This window comes from Pristiophorus japonicus, unplaced genomic scaffold (genome assembly GCF_044704955.1).
Source record: "Pristiophorus japonicus isolate sPriJap1 unplaced genomic scaffold, sPriJap1.hap1 HAP1_SCAFFOLD_371, whole genome shotgun sequence".
NCBI lineage: Eukaryota > Metazoa > Chordata > Chondrichthyes > Pristiophoridae > Pristiophorus > Pristiophorus japonicus.
The window spans coordinates 481981-500633 of NW_027253555.1; the positions used below are offsets into that span (position 1 = coordinate 481981).

The following is an 18653-nucleotide window of genomic DNA, read 5'->3' on the forward strand; positions in this document are numbered from 1 at the left end:
TTGGGGGGCGGCGAGCTGCGAGCGGGAGTGTGGGGGCGAGAGAGGAGAGCGGGGAATGTGGGGGGGAAGAGAGAGAGCGGGGAGTGTGGGGGGGGAATGAGAGAGAGCGGGGAATGTGGGGGGAGAGAGAAGCGGGGAATGTGGGGGGAGAGAGAGAGCGGGGAATGTGGGGGAGAGAGAGAGAGCGGGGAGTGTGGGGGGGGAGAGAGAGCGGGGAGTGTGGGGGAGAGAGAGAGCGGGGAGTGGGGGGGGGGAGAGAGTGGAGAATGTGGGGGGAGAGAGAGAGCGGGGAGTGTTGGGGGGGAGAGAGAGTGGGGAATGTGGGGGGATGAGAGAGAGCGGGGAATGTGGGGGGAGAGAGAGAGAGCGGGAATGTGGGGGGAATGAGAGAGAGCGGGGAGTGTGGGGGGGGGAGAGAGAGCGGGGAATGTGGGGGGAATGAGAGAGAGCGGGGAGTGTGGGGGGGAATGAGAGAGAGCGGGGAATGTGGGGGGAGAGAGAGAGAGCGGGGAGTGTGGGGGGGGAGAGAGAGCGGGGAGTGTGGGGGGGGAGAGAGAGCGGGGGAATGTGGGGGGAGAGAGAGAGAGCGGGGAGTGTGGGGGGGAAGGAGAGAGAGCGGGGAGTGTGGGGGGGAGAGAGAGCGGGGAGTGTGGGGGGAATGAGAGAGAGCGGGAGTGTGGGGGGGAGAGAGAGCGGGGAGTGTGGGGGGGAGAGAGAGCGGGGAGTGTGGGGGGGGAGAGAGAGCGGGGAGTGTGGGGGGGAGAGAGAGCGGGGAATTGTGGGGGGAGAGAGAGAGCGGGGAGTGTGGGGGGGGAGAGAGAGAGAGCGGGGAGTGTGGGGGGAGAGAGAGAGAGCGGGGGAGTGTGGGGGGAGAGAGAGCGGGGAGTGTGGGGGGAGTGAGAAGGAGTGGGGGAGTGAGAGGAGAGTGGGGGAGTGAGAGGGAGTGGGGGGAGTGAAGGGAGTGGGGGAGTGAGAGGGAGTGGGGGGAGTGAGAGGGAGTGGGGGGAGTGAGAGGGAGTGGGGGGAGTGAGAGGGAGTGGGGGGGAGTGAGAGGGAGTGAGAGGGAGTGGGGGGAGTGAGAGGGAGTGGGGGGAGTGAGAGGGAGTGGGGGGAGTGAGAGGGAGTGGGGGGAGTGAGAGGGAGTGGGGGGAGTGAGAGGGAGTGGGGGGAGTGAGAGGGAGTGAGGGAGTGAGAGGGAGTGAGAGGGAGTGGGGGGAGTGAGAGGGAGTGGGGGGAGTGAGAGGGAGTGGGGGAGTGAGAGGGAGTGGGGGAGTGAGAGGGAGTGGGGGGAGTGAGAGGGAGTGGGGGAGTGAGAGGGAGTGGGGGGAGTGAGAGGGAGTGGGGGGAGTGAGAGGGAGTGGGGGGAGTGAGAGGGAGTGGGGGGAGTGAGAGGGAGTGGGGGGAGTGAGAGGGAGTGGGGGGAGTGAGAGGGAGTGGGGGGAGTGAGAGGGAGTGGGGGGAGTGAGAGGGAGTGGGGGGAGTGAGAGGGAGTGGGGGGAGTGAGAGGGAGTGGGGGGAGTGAGAGGGAGTGGGGGGAGTGAGAGGGAGTGGGGGGAGGAGAGGGAGTGGGGGGAGTGAGAGGGAGTGAGGGGGAGTGAGGGGAGTGAGAGGGAGTGGGGGGAGTGAGAGGGAGTGGGGGGAGTGAGAGGGAGTGGGGGGAGTGAGAGGGAGTGGGGGAGAGAGGGGAGTGGGGGGAGTGAGGGAGTGGGGGAGTGAGAGGGAGTGGGGGGAGTGAGAGGGAGTGGGGGAGTGAGAGGGAGTGGGGGGGAGTGAGAGGGAGTGGGGGGAGTGAGAGGGAGTGGGGGGAGTGAGAGGGAGTGGGGGGAGTGAGAGGGAGTGGGGGGAGTGAGAGGGAGTGGGGGGAGTGAGAGGGAGTGGGGGGAGTGAGAGGGAGTGGGGGGAGTGAGAGGGAGTGGGGGAGTGAGAGGGTGTGGGGGAGTGAGAGGGAGTGGGGGGAGTGAGAGGGAGTGGGTGGAGTGAGAGGGAGTGGGGGAGTGAGAGGGAGTGGGGGGAGTGAGAGGGAGTGGGGGGAGTGAGAGGGAGTGGGGGAGTGAGAGGGAGTGGGGGGAGTGAGAGGGGAGTGGGGGGAGTGAGAGGGAGTGGGGGAGTGAGAGGGAGTGGGGGGAGTGAGAGGGAGTGGGGGGAGTGAGAGGGAGTGGGGGGGAGTGAGAGGGAGTGGGGGGAGTGAGAGGGAGTGGGGGAGTGGGGGAGTGAGGGAGTGGGGGAGTGAGAGGGAGTGGGGGGAGTGAGAGGGAGTGGGGGGGAGTGAGAGGGAGTGGGGGGAGTGAGAGGGAGTGGGGGGGAGTGAGAGGGAGTGGGGGGAGTGAGAGGGGGGGAGTGAGAGGGAGGGGGGGAGTGAGGAGGGAGTGGGGGGAGTGAGAGGGTCGAGTGAGTGGGGGGAGAGAGCAGGGAGAGAGAGAGCCGGGAGAGTGGTGGGAGGGAGAGAGAGAGTGGGGGGGAGAGAGAGCCGGGAGAGTGGGGGGGAGAGAGAGCCGGGAGAGTGGGGGGGAGAGAGAGCAGGAGAGTGGGGGGAGGGGGGGAAAGAGAGAGAGAGAAGGGGGGAGAGTGAGAGCTGAGTGAGTGGGGGGAGAGAGCAGGGAGAGTGGGGGGGGAGAGGGAGAGTGGGGGGGAGAGAGAGAGTGGGGGGGAAGAGAGCCGGGAGAGTGGGGGGGGAAGAGAGAGAGAGAGAGAGTGGGGGGGAGAGAGATAGTCGAGAGAGTGGGAGGAGAGAGATAGTCGAGAGAGTGGGAGGGAGAGAGAGAGAGTGGGGAGGAGAGAGAGAGAGGGGGGAGAGTGGGGGGAGAGAGAGAGGGAGAGTAGGCGGGAGGGAGGGGTGAGGGAGAGTGGGCGGGAGGGGGGGAGAGAGAGAGAGAGAGTGGGCGGGAGGGGGGGAGAGAGAGAGTGGGCGGGAGGGAGAGAGAGATAGAGATGGGACAGAGTCAGGACAGGAGAAGAGTGAGCAGGGGTGAAGGGAAAGAGAGCGGGGGTGGGGAACAGAGAAAGCAGAAGGACATGGAGAAGTGAGAGCCGGGGATGGGGGGAGTGAGTGGGAGGGGAGAGAGAGCAGTGTGGGGGAGAGGGGGAGAGAGAATGTGAGGAAGGGGAGGGAGAAGGGGGGTGTCATATATGTAAACTTGTATTTACTCTGTACAGCCACCAGAGGCTCATCCCTGGAGTGGCAAGGGATCCCATAATCCCTTGGGAGCACAGGTATTTAAGGAGGCCTCACAAGTTGGAGAGGCACATTGGAGACCTGCAATAAAAGAACTAAGATCACACGTTACTTTGAGCTCACAGTGTTCAGTCTGACTCTTTCTCCATACATAACAACTGGCGACGAGATACAGATAGCGAACCCAAAGATACAGAGAACAGTGGGCATCCTGGAGAAATTATTGGAGGGAGATGATTGGGAAACTTTTGTGGAGCGACTCGACCAATACTTCGTGGCCAACGAGCTGGATGGGGGAAGAGAGCGCTGCCAAACAAAGGGCGATCCTCCTCACCGTCTGTGGGGCACCAACGTATGGCCTCATGAAGAATCTGCTCACTCCAGCGAAACCCACGGAGAAATCGTAGGATGATTTGTGCACACTGGTCCGAGAGCGTTTGAACCCGAAGGAAAGCGTTCTGATGTGAGGTACCGGTTCTACACCTACAAAGGTCTGAAGGCAGGAAGTGGTGAGTTACGTTGCCTTGCAGGACATTGCGAATTTGAAGGACATTTGGAGCACATGCTGAGAGACTTTTTCATACTTGGCATTGACCACGAAACCATCCTTCGCAAACTTTTGACTGTAGAGACCCCAACCTTGAGTAAGGCCATAGCGATAGCCCAGGCGTTCATTGCCACCAGTGACAATACGAAGCAAATATCTCAGCACACAAGTGTTGCTATAAGTACTGTGAACAAAGTGATGTTGTTTTTGAATCGTAACGGACAGGGCAGGTCACACATACCTGCAGCTACACGACCGCAGATGTCTGAGTCCACCATCAAGGGTGATGAATGCAAGGCCATTAACACCTTGTTGGTGCTGCGGGGGTGATCATCATTTCCATTCATGCCACTTCAAAGAAGGGCTGTGGAACAATGGGACACCTCCAATGTATGTGCAGGCGAGCTGCGAATCCTGCAAACCACCACGTTGCAGAGGACGGATCCACAGAGGGTCACGGCGAACCAGAGCCTCAGAACGAGGAGGCAGAGGTACATGGGGTGCACACATTCACCACGAATTGTCCCCCGATAATGCTGAATGTTGAACTAAATGGACTCCCGGTGTCAATAGAGCTGGACACAGGCGTGAGCCAGTCCATCATGGGCAAAACGACTTTTGAAAGGTTGTGGTGCAACAAGGCCTCAAGGCCAGTCTTAACGCCAGTTCGCACAAAACTAAGAACTTATACAAAAGAACTGATTTCTGTAATCAGCAGTGCTACCGTAAAGGTCTCCTACAATGGAGCGGTGCACAAGTTACCACTCTGGATGGTACCGGGCGAGGTCCCACACTGCTCGACAGGAGCTGGCTGGGAAACATACGCTGGAACTGGGCATCGGGAAATTCCAAGGAGCAAAAATGCAGATCCATCTAATTCCGGAGGCAGGACCCATCCATCACAAGGCGAGAGCTGTACCGTACATGATGAGAGAAAGGGTAGAGATTGAGCTAGACCGGCTGCAAAGAGAGGGTATCATTTCACCGATTGAGTTGAACAAGTGGGCCAGTCCTATCGTCCCGATCCTCAAGGGAGACGGCACCGTCAGAATCTGTGGCAATTACAAAGTGATTATCAATCGTTTCTCCCTGCAGGACCAATATCCACTACCAAAGGCCGACGAACTCTTTGCAACTCTGGTGGGAGGAAAGACGTTCACGAAGCTTGATCTTACTTCTGCCTACATGACACAGGAACTGGAGGAATCATCGAAGGCCCTCACCTGCATCAACATGCACAAAGGTCTGTTTGTTTATAACAGATGCCTGTTTGGAATCCGATTGGCAGCGGCGAGAAACATGGAAAGTTTACTGAAGTCGGTCCCACACCTTGGTCTTCCAGGACGACATCTTGGTCACAGGTCAGAATACAGTCGAGCATCTGCAGAACCTGGAGGAGGTTCTTAGTCGACTCAACTGCGTGGGGCTCAGGTTGCTCCAAGTGCGTTTTCCTGGCGCCTGAACTGGAGTTCTTGGGAAGGAGGATTGCGACAGACGGCATCAGGTCTACCAATGCGAAGACGGAGGCAATTGAGAATGTACCAAGGCCACAGAATGTGACGGAGCTGCGGTCATTTCTGGGACCCTTGAACTACTTTGGTAACTTCTTACCAGGTCTCAGCACACTGTTAGAACCACTGCATGTCTTACTTCGAAAAGGGGGTGAATGGGTTTGGGGTAAAAGCCAAGAAAATGCTTTTGTAAAAGCGAGAAAATTGTTATGCTCAAACAAATTGCTTGTGTTGTATGATCCATGTAAGTGTTTGGTACTAGCATATGATGCGTCGTCATATGGCGTCGGGTGTGTATTGCAACAAGATAATGATTTTGGGAAACTGCAACCAGTTGCTTATGCATCCATGAGTCTGTCCAAGGCTGAGAGGGCCTACAGCATGATTGAGAAAGAAGCGTTAGCGTGTGTCTATGGGGTAAAGAAAATGCATCAATACCTGTTTGCGCTAAAATTCGAATTGGAAACTGACCATAAGCCACTTATATCCCTGTTTTCCGAGAGTAAAGGGATAAATACCAACGCATCGGCCCACATCCAGAGATGGGCACTCACATTATCCGCATACAACTACACCATCCACCACAGGCCAGCACAGAAAACTGCGCCGATGCTCTCAGTAGGCTGCCATTGCCCACCATGGGGGTGGAAATGGCGCATCCCGCAGATCTAGCCATGGTTATGGAAGCATTTGAGAGTGAGCAATCATCACCCGTCACTGCCCGGCAGATCAAAACCTGGACAAGCCAGGACCTCTTATTATCTCTAATCAAAAGCTGTGTGCTTCACGGGATCTGGTCCAGTGTCCCAGTGGAAATGCAGGAAGAGGTAAAGCCGTTCCAGTGGCGCAAAGCTGAAATGTCTATACAGGCAGACTGCCTTCTGTGGGGCAATCGAGTAGTGGTCCCCAAGAAGGGCAGAGACACCTTCATCAATGATCTCCACAGTACCCACCCAGGCACCGTAATGATGAAAGCGATAGCCAGATCCCACGTGTGGTGGCCTGGTATTGATGCGGACTTAGAGTCGTGCGTTCACAGATGTAACACATGCTCGCAGTTAGGCAATGTACCCAGGGAGGCGCTGCTAAGTTTATGGTCTTGGCCCTTCAAACTGTGGTTTAAAGTACACGTCGACTATGCAGGCCTGTTCTTGTGTAAAATGTTCCTTGTGGTTGTAGACGCGTACTCCAAGTGGATTGAATGTGAGATAGTGTCGGTAGCATGTCCGCTGCCACTACTGAAAGCCTACGGGCCATGTTTGCCACACACGGCTTACCCAATGTCCTGGTGAGTGACAACGGGCCATGTTTTACCAGTGCTGAGTTCAAAGAATTCATGACCTGTAACGGGATCAAACATATCACATCTGCCCCGTTTAAACCAGCGTCCAATAGTCAAGCAGAGAGAGCATTGCAAACCATCAAGCAAGGCTTGAAGAGGGTAACTGAAAGCTCACTGCAGACTCACCTATCCCAAGTCCTGCTTAACTACCGTACAAGACCCCACTCACTCACTGGGATCCCTACTGCTGAACTGCTCATGAAAAGAGCATTTAAGACAAGGCTCTCGTTAGTTCACCCTGATTTACATTAACAGGTAGAGAGCAGGCAGCTTCAATAAAGTGCATACCATGATAGCGCAAATGTGTCACGCGAGTTTGAAATCAATGATCCTGTATTTGTATTGAATTATGGACAAGGTCCCAAGTGGCTTCCTAGCACTCGTGGCCAAAGAGGGGAGCAGGGTGTTTCGGCTCAAACTTTTAAATGGACTCACCGGAAACACTTGGACCAAATCAAACTCAGATTCACGCACTGCCCTGCGCAACCCACTTTGGACCCTACCTTATTTGATCCCCCAACTTACACATCAGTGGCAACCGGCACCACGGTTGACCACGAAGCAGAACCCATCATCCACAGCAGCCCAGCAGGGCCCAACACACCAGGCAGCCCAGCAAGGCCAGCTGCACAGCAGCCCAGCGAGGGTCCAACAAATGATTCAACAACACCAGCTTTCACACCGAGACGATCAACCAGGGCAAGAAGGGCCCCAGATCGACTCACATTGTAAATAGTTACACTATTGACACTGGGGGGGGGGGGGGGGAGGAGTGTTGTTGTATATGTAAACTTGTATTTACTCTGTACAGCTATCAGAGGGCTGATCCCCTGGAGTCCCAAGGGATCACATAATCCCTTGGGAGCACAGGTATTTAAGGAGGTCTCATAGGTTGGAGAGGCACTCTGGAGACCTGCAATAAAAGACTACGGTCACACGTTACTTTGAGCTCACAGTGTTCAGTCTGACTCTTTCTCCATACACAACAGGGAGAGCGGAGGGATGGGGAGCGTGTGGAGGAGGAGGGGGGGAGGGAGAGCGGGGGGATGGGGAGAGAGGGAGTAGTGGGGACAGTATGGGGGAGGGAAAGAGGGCGGGGGAGAGAGGGGGGGGGTGGAGAGATTGGTTCCATACTACCGTTTAAGCATCTGTTTCCAAAGGCCACAGGGAAAGGACTGTTGTGAATAAAATATTTCACAGGTAAGACAGAGTCTAGTATAAGGAATGTGTTGGAAATAAATACACTGCAACTACATCTGAAGGAGAAACTTACATTTCTCATGTTCTTGACAAATGTTCCAAAGTGCTTCACACAGTGTATTACTTTTGAAGTGTATTTTCTGCTGTGATATAGGGCAGTGTGTCCAAATTCGACCTCCCCTCTCCCCAACCTTCACAATTCCACTCTCCAAGCCCAGGCAGCTCAGTCCAACTTGGGCTCACAGTTTTTGCCAGATTCTTATCAAACTCTCCCTTGAAGCTGCCCATATCCTCAGCCAACGATGCCTTCCTTACTTCCCATACTCTCCGCATACAGTAGTTGGGAATGATTTATGTCTCACTATCGCCAGGATTCACAGCGTAAACGAAGTAGTAACGAGACAGGAACTTCCACGGTGCTTCCCAATGGTTCCCAGCTGCGGGAAATTATGCCACAGCCACGAAATAGGAATCCAGCATTCCCGCGCTAAACATGGGGGAAGCCGCATTAGTTTATGCAAACCGGATCCCAGAATGTACATGGGACCCCCGTGCAATCTTGGTCTTCCATTGGTCGGTGCGTGAGCTGTGCAAGTCCCGCCCAGTGGAACAGTCTGTAGAATGGCCCAACCTGTGGTCCTTAAAGGGACTGCTGGAACTCCCAGAGGGAATGATGCAAGGAGTTAGTTCCGTCCGGTGTCCTGGACAATATTTATCCATCAACCAACATCATGAGAACTGGTTATCTGGTCATTATCACTTTGCTGCTTGTGGGAGCTTGCTGTGCACAAATTGGTTGTGGTGTTCCTTAAATTACAATAGTGACTACACTTTAAAAACTCTTCATTGTCAGTAAAGAGCTTAGGGAAAGGTCGGATATACAAACAGGTTCTTTCTATTTATTCTGTGTGTAACAGTTTCTCTGTGGCCGGGAGGGGCATGAATTGTCCTGCCCGCTGCTGGTTGCTCCTTGGCTTTGCCCCTCTGCCCCACAACTCCCCCCCCCCCCCCTACCATCCTATCTCCTTCCCCCGGCTATATTTTCCCGCCATTCTCTGAGTTTGAGGCTATCGCTACTTTGTTGTCGACTCTGTGACTGTGTTCAACCTGTGGATGGGTATCTTCTCTCTGCGGTTTAGGATCTTGAATACTTCAGTAAGATCACCCCAAGCCCTCCCCTATCCTGACTTGCAGACTAGACACGGACATCGGTGATCATTTAATTCGGGTTTAGGCCCTTCTCATCTGGATTAATACATCAGGAAAAGGAAGATAGGAGATTTACCAGGGTTAATGTCGTCTATCATGTCTCTCCACATTGTGTATTGTAAAGGGCCGTTGAACTTTCCGATAGGCAGGGCGCCACCTGCTACTAACAGTGCTTGCTTGTCCTCACTGTTCCTGTAAATATTACACAGCTGACGTTATAAATTGACCACGAACACTTTTCTGAGTTATTTGACCAAACTGTGCAGAGTTTCAGTAAAGACCATGTCCTACCTCCCCTTCCGACAAACTTCCTCCTAAAATAAATAAAACACAAGCAGTGAGGAGGTCAGTAAGAGACTTCAGCGGGACACAGACAGGCTGGTGAAATGAACAAACACGGCAGGTACAATTTAACACAGAGATGTGTGAAGTGACGCATTTTGGAAGGAAGAATGAGGAGAGACATTGCAAACTAAATGGTCAAATTTCTAAATGGTGTGCAGGGACAGAGAGAGCTGGGGATTCACATTCACAAATTTTGAAAATAATTGGAAAAAATTTCAGGGGATTTTTTGACAATGAATTGCGATGATCTGGAAGGCACTGACTGACAGGGTGCAGGAAGCAGATTTAATAGTAATTTTCAAAAGGGAATTGGATATACACCGGAAAAAGGGGAATGCAGGGCTATGGGGAAAGAGCAGGAGGAGTGAGATTATTTGGATCGCTCTTTCAAAGAGGCACAATGGGCCTTTTCTGGTGCAGCATTTTATGACTGAAGTAGTTGAAAACCCTGATTTTTGTGTCAGATACTGGAACTCAACATCAGTGCCACTCACACCCACCGTGCCACACACACACACACACACACACACTCACAACATGGAACTGGAACTGGATTGCAATGTGAGGTCCAGGAAAATATTAAACTTGCGCAGCAGGGAAATAATTAGAGCAAGTTATCAGGATCATGACAATTCATCCCCGAGAGGTCGCAGGCATTCCCGGGATTCTGCAGACGGTGTGGGAGCTGATTAGTTGGGTGACAACAACAGAACCGCCCCGGAATAGACAGAACAGTCGGTTTCAATCAGTGTCAAATTTTTCAGTAAATGCTGCATTTATTTCAGTTCTTTTGTGACTGTGGAAAGTTTCACTGATGGCGGGACTGACATATCAAGAAAGACTGGATCAACTGGGCTTGTATTCACTGGAGTTCAGAAGAGTGAGAGGGGATCTCATAGAAACGTTTAAAATTCTGACGGGTTTAGACAGGTTAGATGTGGGAAGAATGTTCCCGATGTTGGGGAAGTCCAGAACCAGGGGTCACAGTCTAAGGATAAGGGGTAAGCCATTTAGGACCGAGATGAGGAGAAACTTCTTCACCCAGAGAGTGGTGAACCTGTGGAATTCTCCACCACAGAAAGTTGTTGAGGCCAATTCACTAAATATATTCAAAAAGGAGTTAGATGTAAGTCCTTACTACTCGGGGGATCAAGGGGTATGGCGAGAAAGCAGGAATGGGGTACTGAAGTTACATGTTCAGCCATGAAATCATTGAATGGCGGTGCAGGCTCGAAGGGCCGAATGGCCTACTGCTGCACCTATTTTCTATGTTCCTATGACCCACAATATAATCCCTCACCTTCAGAAATATCAGGCCGTCTTTCTGCTCCATCTGTTTCTGCAAGTTCGAGAGCTCCTCCTGAATAGAATTTAAATTCTCTTGAATTACTCGAAGGTTTTTCTCCATTGTTTCTAGAATCTGCCACTCTTGTTCCCTGAGATCTCGGCTGAAACGTTGCTCTTTCTCAGTGAGAATCTGGTGCATTTTAGCGAACTCGGATGTGATGCGGCTCTGCAGACTGCTCGACTGTTCCTAGCAAATGAAATGTGAAACGTAATTAACGTACCGCGATAAAGGGAACAAAACTAACCGAGATCCCAGAAAATCAGCTCAGGGAGACCTTACCCTAACTCCGGAAATCTGCTGTTTCTGTTTTAACTCTGTCTGTTGAGCCGCCAATTTCTTCTCTGTGAGAGAATCTAAAGAAGATTTCAGCTTATCCTGGGATTGGGAGAGAAAAAGCACAGAATAAAAGTGTTAAACCACGGAAATGCGTTGAAATAATCAGGTGATCAAACCTGTTCCCTTTTACCTTGTAGAGTCCAACAGCTTCTTCAATGGGCATGAAGTGGTGCTCTCTGTGTTCCCGAGCAACTACACAAGTGTAACAGATCAGTTTCTTGTCAGTTTCACAAAACAGCTTCAGTTCTTCCTGATGTTCCTCACAGTGAAGTTTACTTCCCTTCTCTTTGGGAGTTAGGTTTAATTTTCGAGCTTTCTCGGCCAGATTCGCTGCGACCCGATTTATCCTGAAGTTTATTTCCGGAAACTCCTCCCTGCATTCCGGGCAGGAGTTTGTCTCCTTCTTTTCCCAACACTGTGTGATACAGGAGCGGCAGAAGTTGTGCCCACACTCCAATGAAACTGGATCGGTGAAAAAATCCAGACAAATGGGACAAATTATTTCTTCGGTCAAATTCTGCTCCTGCTGACTGAAAGCCATGATTGAGTTTCAGCACTTCCTGATTCAAACTGCTTTCAGTTTTGATGTTATTGCTGAATTCAGTTCAGTGATTTCCCGATGAATTCACTGCAATACTCAGGGAATTATTATTATACACTAGTGTATGTCCCGTCGACTTTTACACAGGGAGACAAAAATTAGAGCAGTTTGAAGGACAAACAGGATTGGAGCACGGAGGCGACTAATTGAACCCTGGCCGAGAGGGTGAAAGTCCATGGGGTGTTGGCAGTGGGAGGAGGGAGGGAGGAGGCGGAGATGGGCGGGGATGGAGATTACAGTGCACTTTGCTCCAATCCGAACTCACTGCAGCCTACAAACACTCTGGTGACACACGGTGTGAGATCGAGATCCATAAACTGAATCGTGTTTTTTTTTAACCAATAAGGGAATGAAGGGTTACGGGGAGCGGGCGGGTAAGTGGAGCTGAGTCCACGGCCAGATCAGCCATGATCTTGTTGAATGGCGGAGCAGGCTCGAGGGGCTAGATGGCCTACTCCTGTTCCTAATTCTTATGTTCTTATGTGTTAATGATTGCAGCCGCTCACCCTAAAACACAAATTGCGATAAATGTCAAGGAGTGATATCAGGTGACAGGTACAGAAAAGACCCCAGGACGTCCCAAAGCGCTTTAAAGTGCTCGAAGTACTTTTGAAGATGTGTAGGTACTGTTGTAATGCAGAGAAGCACGTCAGCCAATTTGAGCACAGCAAGCTCCCACAAAGAGCAATGAAACATCTGTTTTTAGGTGTGGATCTGCGGATAAATGTTAGCCAGGACAGCGGGGACAATTGCCCCGCTCATGTTCGAATAAAGCCCTGGAATTATTGAGGGCCACCTGAGAGGGCAAACTGGGCCTGGGTTTCACGTCTCACAGTGCAGCGCTCCCTCAGCACTGCACTGGAGTATCAGCCCGGATAATGTGAGCAAGTGTCTGGAGTGAAAGCGGATCCAGCGACCTTCTGACCTAGAGGTGAGCGCACTACCCCTGAGCCACAGCTGACATATACCCCTGGGGCAGAGGCGGTTGCCCACCTGTTTCCGGAGTGTTTATTTGCAGAGGAAGTCTGGAGACAAGATGCAGTGGATTTTCTGTCGAGGCCGGGTCCTCCCAGGCAACTCCATAACACAGGCCTCTGTGCTCAGTGGATCCTTCCCAGGGACGCTGAGTCAGTTAAAAAAAACATCAACTGATGCGTGAAGTGTTATGTATGTAAACACTACTGTTGTAGAGATTAGAAATATATATATAAAACTAGGCATTAGGCACCTGCTGGATATTTAAACTCATATAAGACTAAAGGTGGCCACATACAAAATGGCTGCCCAGGCATGATGGGAAATCAGGTAGTCAAGCTGTGAACTATTGACTGTTCAATGACCGAGCAATAACCCTGTGAGGCCCACTATAGGAATGCCTTGGATGCAGGATAAGAATAATAAGGAGAGAACCCATCTTTCCTGTAAACAAGGTCATAAACCAATTAATTCCCCAGGAGGAAAGAGATAAGGAACCCATACAAGGCCATAAACCAATTATTTCTCCAAGAAGAAAGAAATAGGGAGAGAACCTATCTCCTGTAACAAAGTCATCAATCAGCCCGAACTGACAATAACCGAACATATGGTTCCTGAGGCACCAGGGGAATTCTATTGGGTTAAAAGAACCTATATGTAATCTATAATCGTTGTGATTGGCTTGTGTCCAGCCGTGATGGGCTGTGTAACTGTAGTAAACTGTTTGTAACTGTTGTGAAACATATAAAAGTGCATGTAACCCTTTGTTCTGTGGATAGAAGCCTGGACTCAGTCTTGTGATTTCCTCCCCGCTAGCGTTAATAAAGGCCGCATCAGCATTGGAACCGACTCTGAGTGTTGAGTGATTCTTCTGAGAAAACACTAATGCTAACACTACCAAAGTGTAAGACTTGCCACCAGGGGGCGCACCCAAGGGTCACCTGCACACCCTGGGCAAGCAGGTCTAAAAGGCAGTCTAACATGCTGCCTCCTCACTCTGGAGTTACAATAAAGAGACCAAGATCACAACAGTTTGAGCTTAAGATATACAGTTTTGTGGAGTTATTCTACACGTAACAATTGGCGACAAGTAACAGATCACAAACTTTCATGCAGTTATGGCTGCCATTGGTATTCTTGAGGGATTTGTTGAGGGTGATGATTGGGAAGCCTTCGTTGAGCGTCATGACCAGTACTTCGTGGCCAACGAGCTGGAGAAGGAAGAAACCGCGGTCAAGCGCAGGACGATTCCCCTCACCGTTTGCGGGTCTACCATACATGGCCTCATCAAAAATCTGCTAGCACCGACAAAATCAACAGAGAAGAGATATGAAGAGCTGTGCACGCTGGTTTGGGAACACCTCAAGCCGAAGGAGAGCATCTTGATGGCCAGGTATCGCTTTTATACGCACCATCGCTCCGAGCGCCAGGACGTGGCGAGCTCTGTCGCTGACCTAAGACGCCTTGCGGGAGCGTGCGTATTTGCTGGATTTTTGGGGGAAAGTGTCGCGGGACTTTTTCGTGCTTGGAATCGACCACGAGGTCATGCTTCGCAAACTGCTGTCTGCCGAATCCCTAGATCTGAGCAAGTCCATCACGCTAGCCCAGGCTTTCATGTCCACGAACAATAACACCAAACAGATAGCACTGCAGCATCGAAACTCACCGGCAAGTACTGTGCATAAAATAACGCCTTCAGCAGGCAGAACTGTACACGGCAGGGCCTACATGCCCGCAGAGGCCAGACCCAGGATGACTCAGAGCCCGCTGTGGGGCGTGAATGCGAATCCATTAGCACCATGTTGGCGCTGCGGGGGTAATCATTGAGCCCATCAATGTCGATTCAAGCACTGCATGTGTAAGGGCTGTGGAACAATGGGGCACCTCCAGCGAAGGTGCAAGAGTGCTGCGACTCACCACGTGGCAGAGTCGGCAGAAAATGACCGATCCGGCGCGGATCACGCTGAATAAGTAAGAGAGACAACTCAACCTGAGGCTGAAGAGGAAGTGTAGGGGGTACACACCTTCACCACCAAAAGCCCTCCGATAATGTTAAAAGTCAAATTAATCGGCATTCCAGTTTCCATGGAATTCAACACAGGGCCGAGTCAGTCAATTATGAGCCAGAAGTCTTTTGAGAAGCTGTGGGGCAACAAGGCACAAAGGCCAAAACTAAGCCCGATCCAGACCAAGCTGCGCACTTACAACAAAGAGCTCATACCAGTCATTGGCAGTGCGGCAGTGAAGGTATTGTACGATGGAGCCGTGCATGATTTACCACTATGGATTGTACCAGGTGATGGCCCAGCGCTGTTTCACAGAAGCTGGCTAGGAAAGATCCGATGGAATTGGGATGACATCTGATGGCATGGCGCCATCATGGAGTACCTTTATATTCACGTTACCAACGACAGGGATGATTTCATCGGTGTAGGTGCACAGCTTTGCCTGAACCAGGACCAACTTGGGTCATTCAGCTTGATTGTCCCATAGCCTCTCAAAGGCTTCTTGATTCATCACTGATTGGCTCGACCCCATGTCCACTTCTATGAAGACTGGAACGCCCTCTATCTTGACATCCATCTTCAGCGGGGAACACTCGGTGATGCAGGTAAACATGCTCTGTACCTGCCCGTGGGACTGAGCTGCCTCTCTGACTATCGAGTCATAATCCACGCTGGATTCCTGGCCACCTGCAGACTCTTCATCGACACAGTGATTAATATTTCTCTAACACATTCGCTGGAGGTGGCCCTTTGTGCTGCAGCCTTTGCAAACACAGTCTTTAAAGTGGCACTGGTGAGCCCTGTGATTCCCTCCGCAATGCCAGTATGGGGCTACTCGATTAGCCCCCCTCGGCGGACTCTGAGTTAAGGGACTCGGGGGCCTGTTCTCTCTTACCTGAGAGGGTTCACGTTCTACAGTGCAGCCACTAAATGGTGCCACTCTGTGCACAGGTCCTGCTGGGTTTGAGTCCTGAGGGTGAGTCATCTGCCTAGAACCGCAGGTCTAGGTCATGAATGACTGACTCACAGAGATTGCCTTCTGCACTGTGACTGTGGTATCCACTGACAGTAGCTTATGAAGAAGGCCCTCATGGCCAATTCCAATGACAAAAATGTCCCGCAGCGCTTCGTTGAGGTGGTTGCTGAACTCGCACGATGCCGCCAGTCTCCTGAGGTCTGCGGCCTATTTCATGACTTCCTGCCTTCGGGCCGTCGGTGGGTACAGAACCGGTGTCTGGCTGTGAGGATGCTCTCCTTGGGCTTGAGTTGCTCCTGGATCAGGGTTACGAGCTCCTTGTATGTCTTGGTCATTGTCTTTGCTGGTGCCAGCAAGTCCCTGACGAGGCCATAGATGGTGGGCCCACAACTGGTTAGCAGGATAGCTCTGCGTTTATCAGCCAGTGTGGCCGGGTCGTCTCCTGCCAGGTCGTTTGCTGTGAAGAAATGTTCGAGCCTCGCCACAAAGGCGTCCCAATCATCACCATCGGTGACCTGCTGCAAGGTACCAAGGATAGCTTTTTTGTGGGAAAGTTCGTAATCTCGTCGCCAATTGTTGTGTCCTTAGATGCTCTAGTAATGACTCCACGAGGCAACGTGTTGTACTTAAACTGTAATGACCTTAGTCCTTTATTCGCTAACTCCAGAGTGAGGATCACACCTGGTGGCCTGCCTTTTATACTAGGCCAGGCACACCTATAGAGGTAACCTACAAGTCTCCCACTGCTGTGCCCTCTGGTGGCACACCTTGTGATAGTACCAACAGTAGCCATGTAGGATACATGACATCACTCTCCCCCAAGCCTTTAGAGCAAATTGCCTCTGCATTGACTGTGCTCTGGGCACAGCTCTATTTGGTTGACCCTTGGTGGGTCGTTTCAATCTTGGGTGAGCGGCTGGTGTTTCGTTGGCAGTAGGGTGCTGGCGGTGCTGTTTGTGTGTGTCCACGACCACTCCATTCTCCCTCCCACCCCACATATAGATTATGCCGGAGGCTCATTACATTCATTCAAGTCCAGGAAAACAAGTTTGCATTACATTTGTGGTTCCGTTGTGAGACAAGTGCATTAGACTGGTGAGATACATTAGCGATACGTACTGGGGATCGGTAACTGGTGCATAAGGACAAACTAGTTCCAGCACTGCTGGATGGTATCCAGGCAGTCTGGTGGTGGCTCGGTGCCCAGTGGGAACCCGGTTGGCTCGAGTTGACTGCTCTCGGGGCTGTTGCCGTTGCTCCTAGTGTTGAGCAGGTTCACAGATGCCTGTGACCTCCCTGTCCTTTCTTTGCACCCTGGGTCACTGCTGCTCCCTGAGGGGCTGTCGTCTAGCAATGTGTCATGTATTCTACATGGCTACTGTTGGTACTATCACAAGGGGTACCACCAGAGGGCACAGCAGTGGGAGACTTGTAGGTTACCAGTACAGGTGTGCCTGGCCTAGTATAAAAGGCAGGCCACCAGGTGGGTGATCCTCACTCTGGAGTTAATGAATAAAGGACTAAGGTCACTACAGTTCAAGTACAACATACTGCCTCGTGGAGTCATTACTAGAGCATCTAAGGACACAACAATTGGCGACGAGATTACGAAATTTCATGCGAAAATGACTACCCTTGGTACGTTGCAGCAGTTCACCGATGGTGATGATTGGGACACCTTTGTGGAGAGGCGCGACTATTTCTTCACAGCAAACGACCTGGCAGGAGACGACCCGGCCACACTGGCTGATAAGCGCAGAGCTATCCTGCTAACCAGTTGTGGGCCCACCGTCTATGGCCTCATCGGGGACTTGCTGACACCAGTGATGACAATGACCAAGATGTACAAGGAGCTAGTAACCCTGATCCATGAGCAACGCAAGCCCAAGGAGAGCATCCTCACAGCCAGACACCGGCTCTGTACCCACCGACGACCCGAAGGCCAGGAAGTCGTGAAATAGGCCGCAGATCTCAGGAGGCTGGCGACACCGTGCGAGTTCAGCAACCACCTCAATGAAGCGCTGCGGGACATTTTTGTCATTGGAATCGGCCATGAGGGCCTTGTTCACAAGCTACTGTCGGTGGATACCACAGTCACACTGCAGAAGGCCATCTCTGTGAGCCAGGCATTCATGACCTCGACCTGCGGCTCTAGGCAGATGACTCACCCTCAGGACTCAAACCCGGCAGGTACTGTGTACAGAGTGGCACCGTTCAGGGGCTGCACTGTAGAACGCGAACCCTCTCAGGTAAGAGAGAACAGGCCCCAAGTCCCTTAACTCAGAGTCTGCCGAGAGGGGCTAATCGAGTAGCCCCATACTGGCATTGTGGAGGGAATCACAGGGCTCACTAGTGCCACTTTAAAGACTGTGTTTGCAAAGGCTGCAGCACAAAGGGCCACCTCCACCGAATGTGTGAGAGAAATATGACTCACTGTGTCGATGAAGAGTCTGCAGATGGCCAGGAATCCAGCGCGGATTATGACTCGATAGGCAGAGAGGCAGCTCAGCCCCACGGGGAGGTACAGAGCATGTTTACCTGCATCACCGAGTGTTCCCCGCTGAAGATGGAAGTCGAGATAGAGGGCGTTCCAGTCTTCATGGAAGTGGACACAGAGGCGAGCCAGTCAGTGATGAATCAAGAAGCCTTTGAGGGGCTATGGGACAATCTGGCTGAACAACCCAAGTTGGTCCCGGTTCAGGCAAAGCTGTGCACCTACACCAATGAAATTATCGCAGTCATTGGTAGTGTGAATATAAAGGTACTCCATGATGGCACGGTGAACAAGGTACCTCTGTGGATTGTTGCAGGTGATGGACCAACGCTGCTCAGCAGAAGCTGGATGGAGAAGATCCAGTGGAAGTGGGAAGACTTCACCCCTCCAGCGATTGACGTCCCCCGCGCTCAGAGGCAAAGCAAGCCCCCACCTGAGGGTGGACCCAGCACCAGAGAGCAGACCAGCACAGCCCCCGAGGCACAGACCGCTCAGCACGACTGGGTGGAGATGATCCAGCTGAGACGACCCAAGCTCACCTTCCAGGCTCCAGTGGTAGGACTCCGGAGGAAGAAAATCGGATCCAAAGGC

The 18653-nt window shown here is 52.2% G+C and overlaps 1 protein-coding gene across 1 annotated transcript in view; it reads right to left on the minus strand.

Annotated features, from left to right (window-relative positions):
* Window positions 1-11634, minus strand: part of LOC139250436 (zinc-binding protein A33-like) — a 13929-nt gene extending 2295 nt beyond the window's left edge. The window contains exons 1-5 of the mRNA XM_070872838.1: window positions 11141-11634; window positions 10954-11049; window positions 10627-10860; window positions 9273-9295; window positions 9058-9173 (exon numbers count right to left, since the gene is read on the minus strand). Coding sequence (XP_070728939.1) covers window positions 9058-9173; window positions 9273-9295; window positions 10627-10860; window positions 10954-11049; window positions 11141-11551 — 880 coding nt within the window. The 5' untranslated portion in view covers window positions 11552-11634. The remainder of the gene's footprint in view (window positions 1-9057; window positions 9174-9272; window positions 9296-10626; window positions 10861-10953; window positions 11050-11140) is intronic.
* Window positions 11635-18653: the final 7019 nt, after the last annotated feature.